Source organism: Drosophila obscura, unplaced genomic scaffold (assembly GCF_018151105.1).
Source record: "Drosophila obscura isolate BZ-5 IFL unplaced genomic scaffold, ASM1815110v1 contig_200, whole genome shotgun sequence".
NCBI classification, from domain to species: Eukaryota; Metazoa; Arthropoda; class Insecta; order Diptera; family Drosophilidae; genus Drosophila; species Drosophila obscura.
Window position 1 is genome coordinate 2,210,350 of NW_024542791.1, and position 14,230 is coordinate 2,224,579.

The 14,230-nt window shown below is 47.3% G+C and overlaps 2 protein-coding genes across 2 annotated transcripts; both read left to right on the forward strand.

Annotated features, from left to right (window-relative positions):
- Window positions 1-11,414: 11,414 nt before the first annotated feature.
- LOC111075856 (putative gustatory receptor 22a) lies at window positions 11,415-12,647 on the forward strand. The gene is given in 3 exon segments (XM_022369362.2): window positions 11,415-12,285; window positions 12,288-12,427; window positions 12,486-12,647. Coding segments are annotated over 3 exon segments (1,173 nt in total).
- A 141-nt stretch (window positions 12,648-12,788) lies between these two features.
- LOC111075865 (putative gustatory receptor 22b) lies at window positions 12,789-14,008 on the forward strand. Its single transcript, XM_041593834.1, has 2 exons — window positions 12,789-13,796; window positions 13,946-14,008. Exons 1-2 carry the CDS (start codon window positions 12,789-12,791, stop codon window positions 14,006-14,008), a joined length of 1,071 nt encoding a protein of 356 aa, XP_041449768.1.
- The last annotated feature ends 222 nt before the right edge of the window (window positions 14,009-14,230 follow it).

Consider the following 14,230-nt stretch of genomic DNA (forward strand, 5'->3'; position numbering starts at 1 on the left):
TTTCTAATTCATTTTCCTTATTGTTTTTCTTTCTGAATGTTCTTGGCCTACAAATGCAAATGGAAACACTTGGATAGAGTGGAAAATCCTCACTACATTCCGCCCCACGCATGCTCGCGGCTCTGCCAAGGAAAAAGTGATGCCTCCCCTCCACCCTGCTCCCTGACATGGCCTGACCCCAATGCATGACTAGTTGTGGCTCTCCATTGGGTTCTCCCTCCTCAGCCATCTATCCCTCCATCTTCTCGTTCTCGGGCTGGCTGTGGCTGTGGCTGTGGGTCTGGGGTCACATCAATTTGAATGTTTCGCCTTGTTTGAGATGCTAATGTCAGCTGGCGAGGGAGTACGAGGGATGGAGGGAGAAAGATGCAGGGGAACATGAATATCTCAGTTCTCGAGAGGTTAACAGGGGGCCAGAGGGGAAAGTCTAGTTGCAACTGCTTCAAAGTCACGTCGTGCGACGCTCAATTGTGCGACAGACTCGGAGAACTTCACAGAACGGGTCGAAGGTGTTGCATGATTTATGGAAGGATGAATGGATGGATGGATGGATGGATGGATGGAGGGGGAATGTAGTGAGGGGGAACATTGTGTTGTTGCTGTTTATCTTCCAGTTGGTTAATATCCTCCGAGAAGGGAGAGACACAGCACAGGGAAAAGGGCAACTCTCTCCTGAATCGCATCATTATTTGCATATGCCACACTTGCACCTGCCCCCGTCCCTGCCCCTGCCCTACTGAGCCACTTGCCGCGACTTTGCACTGAATCCATGCAAATGCGATGGAGATATATTTCATATCCCTCAGAGTCTCAGTCTCCCGTTCTCTGCTGCTCGGAGAATTGTTCAGTGAGCGCCCAGTGGGGCATGCATAAAATATGGTACAAGGCAGACCGAACAGGGGGAGGGGTGGGCAATGGAAGGGCAGGGGGAGGTGCCATCCAGCCATCGATAAATTCGTTAAAATCTTTCGTCTTTCAATTAAAAAGAGGAAAGCAGAGCAAGCCGGAAAAATGTCACCAGAAATGGTGGGGAAATTTAAAGCCAAGCGAGGAAAGGCCATGTAAAGTGAAATGTCATCAGGGAGAGGCGGAAAGAGCCGGGACGGGTGGAGAGAGTTCAGCAAGAGAAAGGGGAAGGCAGAGGACTCCGCGCTTTCTGTCCAGATGATCAGATGATGGCCAGAACGGAGCTGCCATAATGAAGATTTAAAAGTTTCGATTCACCGAATGCGTGGAGTGGAATTAAAGAAGGAAGATGGAGGGGCAGGGAGAGCGGAGGAGCGGAGGAGTTGGCCAACTGTTGCAATTAAGTTATGTAAGGGGCGAACCCGCGCTCCCCCCTTGCAGAGTGATTTCCGTGAGTAATGCGAGGGGGGTGGATAAGTTGTGGCTGAATGTTAATTAAATGCAATTCCATCGCAAGTTGGAAACTTTTCCCCGACCCACTGGAGGGGAAATCTGTGTGTAGGGGGGAGGGAAGGATAGAGTGGAGAGACGGCAGAGTTTTCCAGGCTTTCTTTCACTTTCAATTGCACTTTCCTATGCCTGTTTTCTCTTCCTTGTTTCCGCACCTCAATCATTTCTGTTGCTGCTTTCTTGGCTTTCTTTTCTGTTTGCTGTTCACCTTTCGGAGTCACCTATGAGCTATAAGTGCTCTCTCCCCTGACAAATCGCAATTAATCTTCAGGGAGAATCGCTTCCCGATAAGAAAGCTTTCCGCTCTCACCTTCTGCCGCTCTCACCTTGACTTTCGCCCACTTTTCACCTCATCAACAGACAAATATATCAATTCGACCCCGAATCCTGCCAAAAGGAGTCTCGGGCCCCAATTCATAGTGGGAGCGAGAATGAAATTGGAGTCGCAGCTGGAAGGGATTGGATGCAGCACATTAGGGAAATTAATGGCTGCCGGTGGCGTATGAGTAATTTAGGACTCAGTTCGTTCCCAACCCTCACTCGGATTTCCTCTCCCATTCCCATTCCCATTCTCAGTTTTCACTGGGAGCTGGAGATGTGTGAAGAGGTTCCTAATTAATTTTGTATGACTACGCAAATGAAGAGGAGACTGCAGGATGGGAGGGAGGGAAAATGGAGCTACTGCGGGGGAGGTGAATGGGGGACTGGGAGGGCAGGTCATGTGAACTAATGATAAACACTTTCGGAGGGATACAGTTCCGGGCAGGGAAGGGGAGAGGAAACTAAGCAGAGGCGGAAGCTCCGATAACGGACAGCAGAGCCAGGAAGTGTGGCAGGAGGGAGAGAGGGAGGGAGGGAGCAGTTACAGGATGTGAATGGAGCAAGGCACCCTATCCGCTGTGGGGTCTGCATTTGTGGAGGGAAATATTCGAGAGTTTAATTGAAAATACAAATAAGTTTCAAATGAATTCCCAGGTTCAGCTTCAACTGCAGTTGGAGTAGCGAATGGCGAAAGGCGAAGAGGGTTCCAAAGTGGGTCAAAATGTGTGGAAAAGTGTATGAAAACAGTTGAAATCGATGGAGCAGAGAGTAGAAACCAGAGGCTGGCTAATGAGGCATTCACATGGAACACATTCCAAATGCTGTAAATGATGGAATTCGAATTGAAACAGAAGTGGAAATCGAAGGGAAATGTAAGCAATGTTAACGAGGGAGAGAGCAGAACAATCAAATGGTGCGCCTCATTGGAGCTGCCGAAGCAGGGGAGCAGCAGAACCTCATGGGGGAAGCCTCGAATGGAAGCGGAGCAAACTTTGTCCAGGATAAATATTTAAATATTTGGAGCTGGCCAAATGAAGCGGAGGAGGAGACAAAAGGAGGTGGAGCGAGGCAAACGAAGCAAATGAAAAGGAACATGAAAGCTGCCGCAATTTGTTGCAAAAACAAAGAAAACTTTTCCAAGCTGGAAAGGAAATGCAACAAAGTGAGAGCCATGGAGAGGGAGAAGGGAGAAGGAGAATGCAGCTTGGGAGATATTCAAATGTCTTCCTCTGCTCTGCTTCTTCCTCCCTGCGATGCAACTGCAATCAGCCACGCCTCCTGCAGTTGCCGCCCACTGTGATGGGTCTTAATAAAAAAGGAGCAGCGAACGTTGACAGCAGCAGGGAAAAGAGGAAAGAGAAAGGTTCACGCTGAACTCTTTCTGTCTCCTTTGCTTTGTCTGGAGAATATTGGCGGAGAGGGCGGAGGCGGAGGAGGCACTTGCCCCATCTTGTTTACAACTTGAGAGTGACTTTTATTGCCTCCCATTTTGATTTGCATTTCGGGGGAGTCGCCAAACGCCACATAATTGAATGTTGTAGAAGGGAGAAGGAAGAGTGTATATGGATGGAATATAATGGAGACTAAGGAGGGCTGCATTTGGAGATCGATTCATGATCGATGTTCTATGGGAAGCCAGCCACACACCCACCCCAAAGCAAGTAAATGGAATACTCCAAGCGACTCTCCTCGAGTCCTCTCCTTGCTTTGGCTTCAGTTACTCCCGCCACATGGAACAGTAGCTGGGATGCTGAGCTGAATACGGAATCATAAAACTAAGTGCTCCCATTCATTCCTCCCCCTCTCTCCATCCCTGAAACTATCCCCCACCCCCCACCATATTACTTCCCCTCGCTGTCGTGCGGCTGTACTTCCTGCGATGCTTGTGCGAATCCTTTCATTTCATATTTAACCAAAGGAAAACGCAACTGAAAGGAAAATGCGGCTAGACGAGAGCCAGGAGGTGGGAGAAAGGGAGAGGAAACAATGAAGAGGAAGGGGAGAGGGGAAAGTGGCAGGCAGTGAGGCGAACGACTTCAGCGGGGTGAGAGGGGAGATGGGAGATGTGGGTGGAGGCAGTGTCAGGATAGTAGTCAACATTTGCTGACTTAGCTGCAATTATGGCAGATATTTTTATGAACTTGATGTCAGCCCAGGACCCACACTGAGATACAGATACATTCTCACACATGGGGAGAGAGAGATGGGGAGAGATGTGTGGCAAGTGTCCTGAATGGGAGACAGGACTGTGGCTAAAGGCCAAGCGATGCATGGAAAATGAAGATGAAGTTGGAAATGTCAGTTGGAAAAATATCCTCTCCAACAGTTTGTGGAGCTGCTGCAGAGATTGTGAACTTAGCGAGGGAAAACATTCTGCAATGTGGAAAATAAAATGCGGAGATGGGAGATATCTGTAACTGCTGATCTGGAAGGAAATCAAAAGCGAATCTCTTTGAGGTTTTGTTCACTTTTCATCTTTCCTATTGATCTCAACAGCAATCCAGAAATGGCTAGCAATTGTTTTTGTGACATTTAAGATAATGCTTAATTATATATTTATTGATATTATATTAAATCGCGGCATACTGGTAAAAGTGCAAGAACAATAAATGCCTGCTGCTCCTTTACTCTTCTTCTCTGTTGCTGCTGTTGATCTACATGGCTCTGCTGTTACTGTTACTGTTGATCTACATGGCTCTGCTGTCACTGTTACTGTTGATCTACATGGCTCTGCTGTCACTGTTACTGTTGATCTACATGGCTCTGCTGTCACTGTTACTGTTGATCTACATGGCTCTGCTGTTACTGTTACTGTTGATCTACATGGCTCTGCTGTTACTGTTGGTGTTGATCTACATAGTTCGCTCTTACTGTAACTGTTACTGCTGTTAGTCTGCTTCTCTGCTGTTAATCTTATTCTGTTGTTGCTGCTGGACCCCTCATTCCATCATACATTAATCTCCTTCCTCTTGAGACAGGTATTTTCATCATTTACCAAAAACATAATAGATAATTTCCTCATGTTCCCACGCTCCTTTTTAATTCCAAAATTGCATAATTAATTCCATTATGTTGCTGTTTTTGCTGTTTTTCTTGTGGAGGATGTGGCTGTTGTTGTCTTTGTTGATTCTGGTGAAATTTCGGGTGAAAATGAAAAAGGTGTCCACCGGAAAAACCACACAAACCAGCAAAAAGCAAAAGTTAATTGTTCAAATATTTCCAGAGCACACATGCAACGCCCTTTGACCTGCCCCTCAGTCAGTCCTCCGACAGCAACAATGAAAAGGGGAAAATCCGAGCTCTGCTTTCGTGTGCCACAAAATGTTGCACCTCTCCTCCTGCGTCTACTTCTCCTCCTCCTCCTAGTCGAATGATTCACGGAGCCGTTTAACAGCGAACATTTTGGTTGTTGTTTTTATGCTCATAGAGTAGGGAGGGGGATGGACATGAAGGGGAAAAAGCCTCTTCCTTTGTGGCACTCGACACTGGAGAGGAAAAAACAAATTTGGAGAGAGAGTTTCATCGCATTTTCCATCACATTTTCACCGCTTTTAATTCGAGTCTCAATAAAAATCATCAACAATTCATTTTCACGGCGCCCCAAATCGGCGGGCGAATTTCGGGGAATTCTCCAGTTTTATTCCTCTTTAAGCGGCGCTGAGAGGAGAGCCATGAAATTCCGTGTCATAAAATTAAATTTCTCTGCAATTAATTCCATTCTGCACCAACCCCCTGGTCCTTGGCTATTTGGCTTCTCCAAGGGAGAACTTTTGGTCGAATTTTAATCGCTGACCCAGAATGACCTTCGCATCGATTTCTTCTGCCTGCCTCCTCTCCCCCTCCTGCCAAAGACTTTCTTTTATTTTCTTTTAATTTATTTATCTTTTTCGGCCATGTTGCTCCACTTTCCTTTTCTCCATCCCTCTCTCTCTCTTCTCTTTAACTTTTTTCTGTTGCTGGTGGCACTTCCTGTCGCCTGTTAATTGTCTTTAAATTACTGCTGGAAAATGTGTGCTGGGGAGGGGAGGGAGAAAACTTCGATTCCTGTTTATCTTTGGCAATTTCAAATGAATTTTCTTGGATATTTATTGCTGCAGAAACTAAAGGATGTTTTCCAAAGGAAAAGGGTTCTCAAAACGAGTGTCTAAATGGGGGAAATTCAGGATTAACGAGAGTCTTCTTTTCTATGGTAATAGTTCTCCATTCGGGGATTCATTGCTCATCTGGAATCATCGGAATAAACCCAGCAATTGCCAAATTATCCACGAGAGTTCCCATAAATATTCAGCATCCATTTATGGCTCTCTCCCTTCTCTAGTTAGAGTCTCTCCCCATGAAGGACTCTCCGAAAAACAGCAAGGGGAGGCTCCTATATATTTCTATTTCTTTGTGCGTTTTCATGGCCGATTTTTATCATCACGAACATTGAAAATTTACGAGTTTTCACAGGGCATAAATTTAGTGTTTTTCTCGCAGCTTTTATTATCTGCAAAATATTTTATACGCGGCAAGTGGGGCATGCGAGGGATACTGGGAAGTGGAGTGGGGAGTATCTAATGGATACATGAACCCAAATTGAGTCACTTTGCATAGACCAGAGCAATCATCAGCCAGGCGTCATCCCACTGGGAAAGCGAGCAAAATGGGCGAACAAATAATGAAAAATGCACTCAGAGGGTGGCATGGCAGGGGCAGGGGCGGGGGGAATACTAAGCGTAACTTATTATGGGAGAGGTTTCTCCTTCTCTGAGGTGGAGATGGAGGAGTGGAAAACTTTGCGCTCAACTTTCCCAGCTTTCAGCTGCATGTGTTGCATGCTTTGTGGCGCTGGAAAGAAAGCATGAAAAATGCCCGAGAAGGGGGGGACAAACTTGTGGGAAGGCAGTGAAATTGTTGGGAAACTGCAGCTCCAAGTAAACAGGCAAAACTAATTTTTAATGTCTTGCCTAGAGAGAGGGGACTGGAGGAGGGGTCTCTGTCCGTTTGTCTCCGTTTGATAGCGGTGCAAAATGTTGGCACTTTGTCTCCTGACAGAAAGGATCATCAATTCGCGCAACTGCAGCACTCGCCCATCCCTCATCTCTCGCTAAAGGATCTCTGGGAGACTTCCACCCAGTGAAGGTAACGAAAAACGAGGAAAGAGAAGTTCGAGGAGAAAGTTCAAGGAGCAGCAGAAGGAGGATGAGACGGGAGGACAGCCGTTAACAACTTTTTTGCCAATAAATTTTCAATTTCCGCCTTGAAATTTGCAATTTGTTTCCCTGCAGCAGAGCTAATTTCCCCCTGACCCGTCACCCACCGTCGCTCTCCTCCTTTTTAAGTCAATTTCTGAGAGTTTTTCATGTCGGACTGCCATCAGATTTCCCACACGAGTAAAGGGGAGACAAAAGTACACCTGCAAATTGCATTGTCTGCAGAGGGGATTGCCCCATGTGGAGATCCGAGGAGGAAGCAATGGAAGTGGGGGGAGTCCCGTCCAATCCTTTGACAAGTAAACAGCTGCAGGAGTGCCTTCGCTGTGGCACTGCTCCCCCTCGTTCCTATCATAAATCACTCGGACAGAATTTGATTTGATTTGCAGAATCTGCGAAAATATTTCATAAATATTTACCATCGCATTTTTTTGACGCTTTTCCAACAGTTTTCCTGGCAACGAAGGGGAACTTTTGCAACTGTGAAAATATTTTCACGTTTTTCGTTTGTTTTCCTTTTGCTACTTTGTTGTGCAAATATTTTCCCACTTCGTTTTGCCCCGATTTTGCACTTCATTTGTGTCCGAAGGGGGAGGGGTGGGGCGTAGCTGTTTGCTTTCCTTTGATATGCGAAATTTATGCACCGATTGCATTCGAAGCGAGAGACTTTCCATCCCTGAAATTATGAAGAGGTCACTTCGGCCCCCACTGCAACCCACAGAGGGAGGAGCGACACAAGTGGGTGGAATGGGTTTAGTTTGCATACTTAACTCCGACAGCAGTGGAGAGATCGTTCCCCCCTGGAGGCCATTTCCATTGGATTTTAACGACTTGAGAGTTAAGTTTGCCCGCAGGCTCCGGGAATCCTTTTCCAAGCGAAAAATTAAACTTTGGCTCTGCAGTGATGGAGGAGGGAGGAGGAGGGAAAAAGCAACAGCAGGGAGCAGGGATTACAGCACCTAGGATAATGGCCAAACAGGACGCCAAGGAAAATGTTAAGGACATTCAGGGACATTCAAAATAATATTCCCCGAATATAAGCTCCGAATCATGGACATCATTTGTTTTATATTTTATATTTTGGGAATGTTTTACGAAGTTCAAAATGCAAATGCCACAGCCTATTGGTGCCCAAAAGGAAAGAGAGGGGAAGAATAGATGTAGGCACACTGCTCTAGATCGGATTGTTCACCACAGGATGGTGAGTGTTGTGTCTGCGCAAAGGAAGTTGATTTCGTTGACTAATTATATATTATAATTAATGATTAATGATTATAACTATTGTAATTAAATGGAGAAGAGAACTGAAATGGTTCAATATTTTTTATAGTCGGCCGATGTGTGCACACTGGTTGCTCCCTCCCTCTGCAATCCACCCACCTCTCTCTGTGGTCCATCCCTTCGTGTAAAGCACAGCTGGGGCCCCTTGAATAAGGTTTTACACGTTAATCCCTCGGCCCTCTCGGTTCTGTGCTCTCTCTTATTTGTACATATAAATATTGGCCGTCTATAGGAGGCTCTGAGTTCGAACTTCACTCTATACCGGCATGGGACTGCATCCCATTCGAATCCTCGTCTTCCGATGATGAAGCTCAGTCGTTCTCAGACATGTTGCAAAATAACAAAGGCGGAAAGAACCGACACGAATAAAAATATTTTATTTTATTTTATTGTTTTGTAATTTGGAGTTTTGTAGTATTTTTCGGTATTTTGTAGTATATACTGGTCTACTATACTGGTACTGCAACAGAACAAATGTGATATTAGAGAGGAATAAAATAGACAGCAGTAGAATCCCTGATATTCGTCCTTGAGGGACATGCGATGTATCATATGAAAGGTGTTGGATCATAGATCAAGAGTATGCATGATAATTCACTCGGTTCGAAGGAGGATCAACTTATCAACTTTTATTTATGATTATTGAATTTTTAAATAAAAGTCACGGAATAACTCTCGTTGTCACCGTTTAAATAAAAACGATATTCAATTCATATTTTTATTTTAGTTAAACAAAATCACAAGTAACTCTTACTCTTTTATATTACAACTTATAACAGTTACGGTTCCTGCCTGGAATCACTTGATCCAAAGCCAAAAAGGGGAAAGAATAAGGAAAGAATTATAAATCGTATTACATTGCTGACTAAGCACGCCTACTGCCCCCCATCCATCCCCTCTTACCCTTTGCCAACTCAATTTGTCTAATTAACTTATTTTCGGCCTGCCCCAGCCACACCCTCGAGGGTGGAGTATCCCTCTCCGGCTGAAGGGCTTTCCCATCTCCAGTCAAAGATGGAGGGGGAATCGGAATCCCTGCGATGCTTCACATCCTTTATATCCCTTTTGGGTCGTGTCTGCTTGTAATTATGTGAGCGGGATAAAAATATCAGCGGAGTTGCCTAATTGCAGGCGACAGTCTCGGGGGCGGCTCACGTGGCGTATACGCAACGCGGGAGAACTTTTCCCGCATTCCATTTTCCAAGGCAAACCTTTGAGATGTTGTCGTTATTTTTGAGCCTTATTTAAAAGAAAATCACGCACGTGGGTGGCAAATGGGGTGCAAAGGGAAACAATTCTAATTGTCAGCATTGTCACACGGGGGAAGGGAAAGGGAAGCCCCAAGGCAGTGATGTGCCTATAGAAGTGCGTTTGACGCTTCAATGCTGCGTTTAATCACGGATTTAGATGCAGAGAGGGGCTGGAGGTAGAGAGGGGCTATCAAATATCCGACAGATAAGAGATACAAGTGAAGGAGCTGATGGCGGAGTGAATGGGGAGGAGAACCCCCAACCAACTGTGACCACAAACATTTCCACGTCTCCTCTCAGCTGCAATCGTTTTGCGGTTTCCCAGAGAAGGAAGGGGGAGGCAGGAGAGAGCCGAGAGAGGCGAGGGACCCGCCACAATTGGAGACCATTTCATGTTAAATTAAGCTGCGAATGCGAATGGTTGAAGTCACTTTCAGGTTCCTCCACCACAGCAGTGGGAGTCGGAGTCGGAGGCGGAGTCCCTGCCCAGAAATCATTCCGGTTATGCAGCGATGCAAATTGGATGAGCCGCAGGAGGTCCCCCGTTCCAAAGGATCCTCGCAGGTGCTCCGGCTGTTTGCAGTTTCTTTGTTGTGGTCAGCAATTAAAAATTTAAGCTGCAATTGTGTACTCGGAGAATCCTAATACTAATTCCAATTGCAAATGCAAATGGCAAATGGCCGCAAGGGACCGTCAAAGGACCGTCAGCCACCCCACAGGACACAGGACAGAGGACACAGGATGCGGCTCTGCTCTTATGAGAATGCGGTTGGATAATGGATTGGATCTGCTTATAAATGTACTAGCCAGAGGACAAATACGGAGGGTACTTGCATCCAAATTGAATTCTGCTCGGACAATAATAAACAACATTTAATGCGGACCCAACTCTTCCCTCCTGACAAGGGAGTGGACCAAAGGGTCGGAACTAATCAGCTCAACATTTTACCCAAGGTTTTGCTTCCAAGAGGAGGAGGAGCCTCTCACCTGTCACTCGTCCAAATGCTGCCAAAAACAAACTTCGAAAGGAGGAAAAAAATGCACGCGAAATGAAAAGGGAAGCGGGAAAGGGAAAGGGCAAGGGAAAGGAGATGCCGTTTACTGGTGACAGGTGCTAAAAGTTTTCCAGTAAACATAACTGCCACAGAGAGGGGTGGGTGTGGCAGGGGGGCAGGTGCAGGTGCAGATGCAGGAGAACTGTTAACTTTGCAACAGTGTCAAAAACTGCAGGCGCATCGGCATCGGGGGAACAAGTTGAAGCCATTCGAAAGTTTGTTGCGGCCAGCAGCGGGCAGAGGAGGTGCCAGCAGGTCCAATCGAGTGACATCGATGGGATGTCCCGATGGGGAGTACTTCTTGTTCTTGTCGAGTGGCAGGTCAGCCTGAGGTCATATCGGATGCCCTCTCAGCCACCAATCGAGCCTAATTAAGCGAAGATTCTCTGAGAGATGAGAGGATTTCCATCGCCCGACTGCCCAGACATTCTCCATCCCACATTCTTCTCCCCATCCCTGCTCGCATCTCAGCTGCTCAGTGAGGCATCACAATTGTCGTCTGAGATGTGTGGGACGATGCCAATCGAATGGCATTTAATTTGCACAACTTCAGAGACTTCCACGGCAGTGCAGGCCATCAATTTGGGACGTCTCTTGGTTGGGCAATCCTCCTCCGTTGGTTTCTGCTTGTCTGCTTGAAGAACTCTGCAAATGTGAAGTGGAATATCCCAAGGGATACCTCAAGTGGTTTATGTTCTGTATTTTGGATATATTTGTTGATGTGGAATATGGATTGCTCTTCATTAAATGCACCCTCGGAACGAGTCCAATGGGAAATTACTTTGCCCTAATGGTTTTCTTATCAAGCTCTCTTCTTTGCTATCCCATCAGCAGCACTCGACATCGAACATTTCTGATTATTGTCCTGTCAGCACTTCATTCGGATCCGAACTTCAACAATGCCACAACAAGCGCGTCGCGGCTATCGTCAGCGAGTCGCTCACTTCACTCTGAAGGCGACTCTGTACGGGTCCTGGGCACTGGGCCTGTTCCCGTTCACCTACGACTCCCGGACGCGGCAGTTGAGCCGCTGCCGATGGCTTCTAGCGTATGGCCTGGTCCTGAACCTGGCCTTGTTGGGGCTGTCGCTGCTGCCAGACACAGACATGAAAAATTACGTCAAGATAGAGGTGTTCGACCGGAATCCCGTGGTAAAGCATGTGGAGGGACTGGTGGAAATTATCAGCTTGCTGAGCGCCCTCGTTATGCATCTGCGAACTTTCTGGAAGAGTAAGGAAATGGCCACCATAATCAGCGAGCTCCTACTCCTGGAGAAGCGACACTTCAGCCAGCTCATCCTCAGGGACGGGGACCAGTTCGACCAGTATGTAATCGAGAAGTTCCTCATGGTGCTGTTGGAAGTCTGCTCCTCGCTGGTGATCTACTTCGGAGTACCTAACAGCCGTGTCGTGATCACGAAAGCCTTCTGCATCTACCTGGCGCAGTTGGCCGTGCTCCTGGGCGTGACGCACTTCCACCTGGCCGTGATCTACATCTATCGCTTCGTGTGGACCATCAACGGACAGCTGCTCGAGCTGGCCAACCAACAGCGGCGCGGCCAGCGGGTGGACACCGCTCGGATCCAGCTGCTGCTGTGGCTGTATAGTCGCCTGCTGGCACTTAACTCTCGACTGGCTGCCATCTACGATATTCAGGTGACCCTCTTCATGGTCACGCTCATGTCTGCCAATGTCATGATCGCCCACGTGCTCATTATTTTCTGGAACAACAGGAGCAGGTTCTCGCTCCTCGAAGTTGCTCTGATATTCCCCAAGCCCTAGTCATCAATTTCTATGATCTGTGGCTGAGCATAGCCTTCTGCGACCTGGCAGAGCGCACCGGCAGGCAGACTTCGGATATTCTCAAGCTATACAATGATGGGCAGCAAACGGATGAAGAACTGCAGCGAAGTGTAAGCTATAGTCGATGTATCTTTAATCCGATTCCGAATCCATCTGTTCGTATTGCAGCTCTCGGACTTTGCACTGTTCTGCAGCCATCGCAGGCTGAGGTTCCGCCACTGTGGACTGTTCTACGTGAACTATGAGATGGGTTTCCGGATGATCGTCACGAACATTTTGTATCTGGTGTTCCTGGTGCAGTTCGATTACATGAACCTGGAATACAAATAAGAGTTCCCATCAATCGATATGTCCACACAGTTTTTGCTCCTTTAATTAGCTGAAAGCCTTTCGGTTAGATGGTTTAATTTTGATATAAATATTAATGGCCGGGCTGCTCTTCTGCCACAACACATGGAAAGGCAGTCGGCAATGTTTCGACGGCGTGAGGGCTTCGCGGCGAAACTAACTTGGCTCGTCCTGCGGCTAGCACTGTGGGGCTCGTGGGCCTTCGGTCTGTTTCCATTCACCTTCGACCCGCAGGCGAGGCAGCTGAGGCGTCACAGTTGGTTTCTGGCCTATGGCGTGGCGATAAACAGCTTGCTGATGTGCCTCGTCGTCGTGAGCTCTTTCTATAGTGCAGAAACTGTGCAGAATCTGGAAATCTTCAAGCGAAATCAGCTGCTAGAATGGATCGACGTACTCATCGGGATCCTCGCTCTAATTGCCAGCTGCGGAACACACTTCATTACCTTCTGGAAGAACGGACAAGTTCTGAGAATTCTGAACGAGCTGCTGGTCTTGGAGCATCGACACTTCTGGTGCCTTGATGTGCAGGATGCTTCCAAATTCAATTTCTATGTGATCCAGAAGGGCATGTGCGTTGTGGGTGCTGTGCTGAGCGTGCTGGTGGTGAGCTTCGGAGTGCCCGAATTATATACGTCGAGTCTCTTCTTGGTGATACTCTGCTTGATGGAGTTCTGTGTGCATTTGGTGGTGATGCACTTCCTCCTGGCCATCCTCTGCATATATCGCTATGTGTGGCTCATCAATCGACAGCTCCTTGCTGTGGTGAGTCGATTGAGAGTGGACCCTCGGTCAGACACTTCGCGGATTCGGCTACTCCTCTCCCTGTACGGTCGCCTGCTGGCGCTGAGCAACGAGTTGGAGGCCACCTTTGAGGGCCAGATCACACTGATACTGGCATCCGGACTGGCTGGCAACATTGTGATCATCTACTTCCTGATCGTGTACACCGTCAGCCTGGGCCAGCTGTCGATGCCCCTGATCATCTTTCCCTTCTCCTTGGCTATGAATGTGTGGGACTATTGGCTAAGCATTTCCGTGTGTGATCTCACCGAGCGAACGGGCAGGCGCACCTCCACAATCCTGAAGCTCTTCAGTGACCTCGAGCATACCGATGTGCATCTGGAGAGAAGTGTAAGTAAATCGATTCCTACTCTTGGTGAGCAGCAGCTGAGAGCCCTTTTTCCCAGCAGATTAACGAGTTTACGTGGCTCTGCAGTCATCGCAGATTTCGATTCAGGCTGTACGGATTTATCTCCGTGAATTATCAAATGGGTTTCCAGATGATCGTCGCCACCTTCACGTATCTGCTCTGTTTGGTGCAGTTTGATTTCATGAATTTGTAGGAGATCCACAGTGTCCCCACAGAGTGTGGATAGAGTTGCATTCAGAAGTAAAAATCAAGTGCGAGTTATAATTCACTTTGCATTTTCTTTCCGTTCCCACTGGTGATTGGACCGTAAGTACATATTAATATTAGCTAACAGCTAAGGCCGTGTGGATGGTGAGAGCGCTAACAGTGAGCTGTAAAAGAGAGCAGCCACAGACTGTTAACGGAGTGTGGCCAG